The sequence below is a fragment of the Neophocaena asiaeorientalis genome, unplaced genomic scaffold, assembly GCF_003031525.2.
Source record: "Neophocaena asiaeorientalis asiaeorientalis breed wild unplaced genomic scaffold, Neophocaena_asiaeorientalis_V1.1 scaffold147, whole genome shotgun sequence".
Taxonomy (NCBI): domain Eukaryota; kingdom Metazoa; phylum Chordata; class Mammalia; order Artiodactyla; family Phocoenidae; genus Neophocaena; species Neophocaena asiaeorientalis.
In genome coordinates, this window is record NW_020173758.1 from 564,095 (window position 1) to 569,624 (window position 5,530).

The 5,530-nt window shown below is 47.9% G+C and overlaps 1 protein-coding gene across 1 annotated transcript in view; it reads right to left on the minus strand.

Moving 5' to 3' along the window:
* The window catches only part of ABCA4 (ATP binding cassette subfamily A member 4), a 128,896-nt gene that overhangs the window by 102,602 nt on the left and 20,764 nt on the right, over positions 1-5,530 (minus strand). The window contains exon 6 of the mRNA XM_024751258.1: positions 3,430-3,627. Coding sequence (XP_024607026.1) covers positions 3,430-3,627 — 198 coding nt within the window. The remainder of the gene's footprint in view (positions 1-3,429; positions 3,628-5,530) is intronic.

The window sequence follows — 5,530 nt, forward strand, 5'->3', positions numbered from 1 at the left end:
CAAAATGAGATGGGAAATGGCCCAACCCCTCACCCGAAACTGACACACCATTTTTTATGAGGTGTGAAACATTTCAGGTAGTGTTGGCAGCCACCGTACCTTGGACCCAGGTCTGAGCTGTGGGGTTTCAAGCTGGGGGCGTTAAGCCCAAAAAGGTCACAGGTGAAGACAAGCTCTTTCAAACTGTCTCAACCCAGATGAAACCAAGAGGGGCTAAACCTCCTTGGAGAAAATCCAGCCAGCTGGCTGCTGTTTTCGTCCCAGCCCACCTAGGTCACTGGCCATCCAGTGTGTGTGCGTGTGCAGGTACGCAGGCGCGAGCGCACATATGGGGATGGGTGGGGTGGAGTACGGCGAGGGTACTGCACTTGGATTATTTGAGGATGACAACACTCACTTCTGATCTCCAAGGGGCTGAGGAAAAACACAGCTGGCCCCAGTTGGTGCTGAGTCCCCAACACCCCTCTCTGAGTCTCTTGGCTCCACGGTCTGGTTTGGAGGTTACACTTCCACCCACACGCCCAGGTCCTGACACGACAGAGGCGGGAGCCGTGTGGTGGTTTGCTGAGACGGCCCCTCTCTATTTGTTAGTGAGCACCAACTTGGCATTTACTAAAACCTTATTTATACGCTGGTGTACGTGTGCGTGAGAAACAGCCCAGGAGAACGGAAGGCACAGCATTCCCAGCGCTGGACCTAAGCATGGCTGCTCGCCAACCAGCTGCAACAACAGACTCGTCCCAGAGAGGCCCCTGCCCCTGCCTCCCGCCTGGCCCATGCTTCTCTGAGAAGGTCGGGGAGGCTCTGCCCTGAGCCTTTCTGTGTCTGCCTCAGGGCTATTTTACTAAAAACACAATAGGATGGGTACAGAAGGAAAAATCCCATCTTACTGCCTGCAATTCCTTTTAGGTTTCCTTCTTAGTAATTAAAAACAAATGTTTAGCCACTCAGTACATTTGTCAGCTGGAAAAGCACATTTCAAGGGCACCACACAGGGTGTTTGTCCTCTTTGCTTGGGGCCGATGTGTCCTGTCTTGGTTAGGTCTTCCCACACAGAGGCTAGCAGGAAAAAAAAGATGGTAGGTAGGGGCAACACTATCTCCTGGGTGAGCCTGTCTCCTGCCAGAACTTGCTCCTCTTGGCAGTCTCTGAGGTCGCTCACCGGCTTCGTTAAGAGGACAGCAGGGAGGATGCATCTGCATAGCATCCTGGTCTTAGAGGTGATCAAATCAAAGTACTTCGAAGCCTTAGGCGCGTTTGGGTACTACTATTATTATTGGGCTTGGTCTACAGAAATTGAGACTGTAAATCAAACTCCTATGTTGTAGGTCAGTGATTCTCAACCGTGGCTGGACATTAGAATGATCTGGGAAGCTTTTAAAAATGCTAAAGGCAACTAATCAGAATCTATGGGATGAAGGTGGGGGGCCTCCCAGGTGACTCGGTGTGCAACCAGGCCTGGGTACCACTGCTCTAGGGGCCAAATGTCCTAAGCCTCAGTGCTGTGACATGGCCTGTTTGTCTGTCTCAGGGTAACTGGGAATTTAGTGAGGGCCCTTGGCCTCAGCACAGTGCCTGGCCCAATTCAGGTTTGAGTGCATGGACACGGGCGAGTACCTAGGGTCCATCTTGGGTTGGTGAGGGTGACCGGCCAAAATTCTCCTCTGGTTTCTGAACTCTAACACTTGCCAGAGCAGTATGTAAGGGCAGCAGGAAAGACAGTCTAGTCTTTCCTATCTGATAAATAAACATCCTGAAGCCAGTAGCCTGAGTTATGGGTTCAGACCCTAATGAAAAGTTTTGCCCAGGTTCCCCTTTCTCCTGCTATTATCCAGGCTGTCTTCATGCCCCACAGGTACATGTACTATACCAGTGGCCAAAGTGCTGCAAAAACAGATGCATGACGCTGCCCGTTTTCTAGTGACCAGAGGATTGCACTATCCCAGGCACCCAGGGAAGCTCCCACAGCTCTGCAAACGCAGGCACTGGGCTCCCACTGTGCTGGGGGTGTTCAGCAGCTCAGAATAAGAATTTTTTATCACCTACTCACTCTCCTGTCCGATTCTGAAAACAAGCTAAGAAGTGTGTCTAAAATCGGGTTCCTCATGGAACTTCGGACAGAGAAGTTTGAACTGCATGACTTTTTAATCTCCCTGCAGAGACCTTCTCTGGGGCCCTTGGCTCTCAGGGCTGGTGGCATCCATAGATCTGACCCCTCTTACCCCATTCTGGAGGCCCCCTGATGAGCTGGGGAAATTATGGAGTAACATTCCAAGGAAAAGTCACACTGAAAGGGATGAAGTGTGAACCCTGCCAGAAACTGTGGGTCTTGTTTTATTTTGTTTTGTTTTTAAAAGCCTTCACCTCGCTTTTGAAGACAAGGCTAGAGCAAGTTTTCTGGGACTTGAGAGAGCAAATGTAAAAAGACAAAACACAAATTCCTCTGCCATGTTCTCAGTGATTGACACTCTCCGAAACATAGTTCCAGAAATTAAAACGTAGGCAAAAGAGAAAACACAATTCAATGCTAGAAAATTCTAATTCTAATTTTGAGTGTTTCTTAAAGCGTGGCCTACGATGACCTCCATCAGAATCACCTAAGGTAACAGGGCAGATTCTGGCCCAGCCCAGGTCTCCTGAATCAGTCTCTGGGGGTGAGAACGTGGAACTTGCATCTTTTACCCGCTTCCTTGATGATTTTCCTACACTCTGAAGCACGAGAGCCAATGCTCGATGCCTCCTTTATATAACTCCCTCTCATCTTACCCTTCTAGCAGAAGAGAAAATATGACTGGATCCCAAGAAGTCTGTCTGGGATGCAGTTCTGAACACAGCATTGAGCTAGATCAGGCTTTCCAAATTTCTGGAAATTTTCTATGACATTTTCTCTTGTTTTTTTTGTTGTTGTTTTTTAAATCCAGAAACAGTAAACTTTGGGGTCAAGAGCAGACCCAGAGAAGGGAATGTGAAGCTCTCATTTACTGAAATTTATTAAATGCTTTGCATATATTTTTAATGTATCTTTTCTACCACTCTATAAAGTATTATATTTGTTTTGTAGATGAGTGATGGGGCCAGGAAAGGTTAACAATTTTTCCACGATCACCTAGCTCCTCCTTTCCACACTGCCAGAGGTGGTGAAGAGGGCTTATCCCACATTTGCGGGGTACCCAGACCTGCCACAGCACATATCTAATGGTGATCCTAATGGTGACTCCTAGATGTCTGGACCACGGCTCTGGAAATACTATCAGTTGATTCCCGGGCCTTTGGAGCCTGTCTTGTCTTGTCTTGAACAAGGAATGTCTGGAACACCAGGTTCGTGCCTTCCCTGACTGTCAATTTGTGAGTCCCCGATGGCCTGCCACCAGGACCTACTGCCTCCAGGAATTACCCACCAAAGGGCAGGCAGCTGGATACCTCCCTTACCACATGGAAGAGCTTGAAGAAGTCCACGTTGGCGTACAGGGTGTCCTCCATCCACTGTAGGGTGCCCTGGGAGAGGGAGCACAACGCATCACGCACTGTCTGCGCCGCACGGCGCTGGGGGAAGATTAGGAAGCGCTCCAGGAGGGCCTCACTGCAGGCGATGTCCTTCAGCACTAGGTCTGGGACTCCATGAGTAAACTGCAGAAAGGAAAAGCAACACTGGAAACCTCCCTGTAGTAGAGGAAGACTGGCCCGCGCAAAGATGTCCACGTCCTAACCCACAGAACCTGTGAAAACGTTACGTGGCACGGCAAGGGGAATTAAGCTTGCAGATGAAATTGAAGTTGCTCATCAGCTGACTTTAAAATAAGGAGAGTATTTTGGATTATCTGGGTGAGCCTAATGTAATAACAAGGGTGCTTTAAATGTGGAAGAGGGAAGCAGAAGAAACAATGTCTGCCTTGAAGATGAAGGGAGGCCACCAGCCAAGGAAAGTAGACAGTCTCTAGAAGCTAGAAAAGGCAAGAAAATGAATTTTCCTCTACTTCCCTCAGTAAGGAGCACAGCACTGCTGGCTCCTTGACTTTTAGATTCTGACCTCTAGAACCATAAAATAATAAATTTGTACTGTTTTAAGCCACTAAGTTTGTGGTCATTTGTTATAGCAGCCACAGAAAACGAATATATTCCCAGGCCTCGTTTTAGCAGAGAGATTTTACAGTTTAAGCCATCCCTTCTTAGCACATGATGCTAAGGTACCATCAGGACCTACTTCCTGAAGCTGAGGTGGGGGACTGACTAGAATACATTTGGAGTGATGGTGAATGACCACCCCTGCCTTCCTGTCTCACCAGATTGAACAAATAAAAATACTGCATGCCCAGTTAAATTTGAATTTCAGATAAACAGTGAACAATTTTTGGTACAAGTATGTCCCAAACAGAGTCCAAATGGGACATCCTCATGCTGAAAAACTGTTTGTTGTTTATCTAAAATTCAAATTTAACCAGGCACCTGTATTTTATCTGACGATGCTAACCCCTGGAGCTCCCACATCCGAAAGCTCCTGTGGAGCACAATCCCCATGATGGCCTCCAGAGGCCAAGGAGGCCTCAACCCTGGCCAGGACCCTTGTCCGCCCAGCACAGTAACTGGCCTCCTGGAGTCCTGGACTCCCAGTAGTGGACAAAACCCTAAATACCATAAATAGAACAGCTTCATGAACTTCCCTGGCCTCCACAGTCCCATGCCTTCTACACAATCCTCTGGGCTGGAGAATGGAGCAGGTGGGTCTCTGTTACCCACTGTACGGAAACTGTCCAGACCACACAAATGAAGCCCAGGTCGCAGCTGGTGCTGAGTGGATGCGGACTCCGTGAATCTCAGGGGCCTGTAACTGGGTGCATATTCCAACAGGGCCTTCCTGTTTTGTCCATACCTTCCTTCTCATCTCCAGGCAAAACCTCACCCCAACTCTACTCCCAGAGTCTAAAACATTTTGAGGTGGAGGGAATTAATGAGCTCATTAGAGTCCAAACCTCTAATATTCCAGAGGAGGGAAGTGATGGAAAAGGGGTTAGGTGACTTGAGAAGGTTACACAACAGGCGAGGGAGAAAGCTGGGACACCATGAAAATGTAACTCATTCATTCAATGCTCATTCACTGCGTTCCCATTCTGGAGGGACTAGGAGAGTTACTGGGGATACAGCGAGAATAAGATGAATTTTCTGCCCTCCCCAAAACTAGCTAGGCTAGTTTCCAGGCTAGCTGGAAATGCAGGCATTTAAACAGCAGGAGGTGCTAGGCTGAATGTCGTGAAACCAGAGCGCAGAAGAGGGAGTGTTGAGAATTGCTAGTAAAAGTAGCTGGTATTTATTGAGTGTTTATTATGTGCCATGCACTATTCTAATTGCTTCACGGATATTAATTCTTTTAACCCCCACAACCACCGTATATGATAGGTACTTTTATTATCTCCATTTTAGCAATAAGGAAACAGATTGCTTATTAACTTGCAGTGAACCTTGTGACCTTGCTGAGATTTGAACACACAGCTTGTGCTTAACCATTACCCGTTAGCTCTTAGGGAGCTAAGTTTGG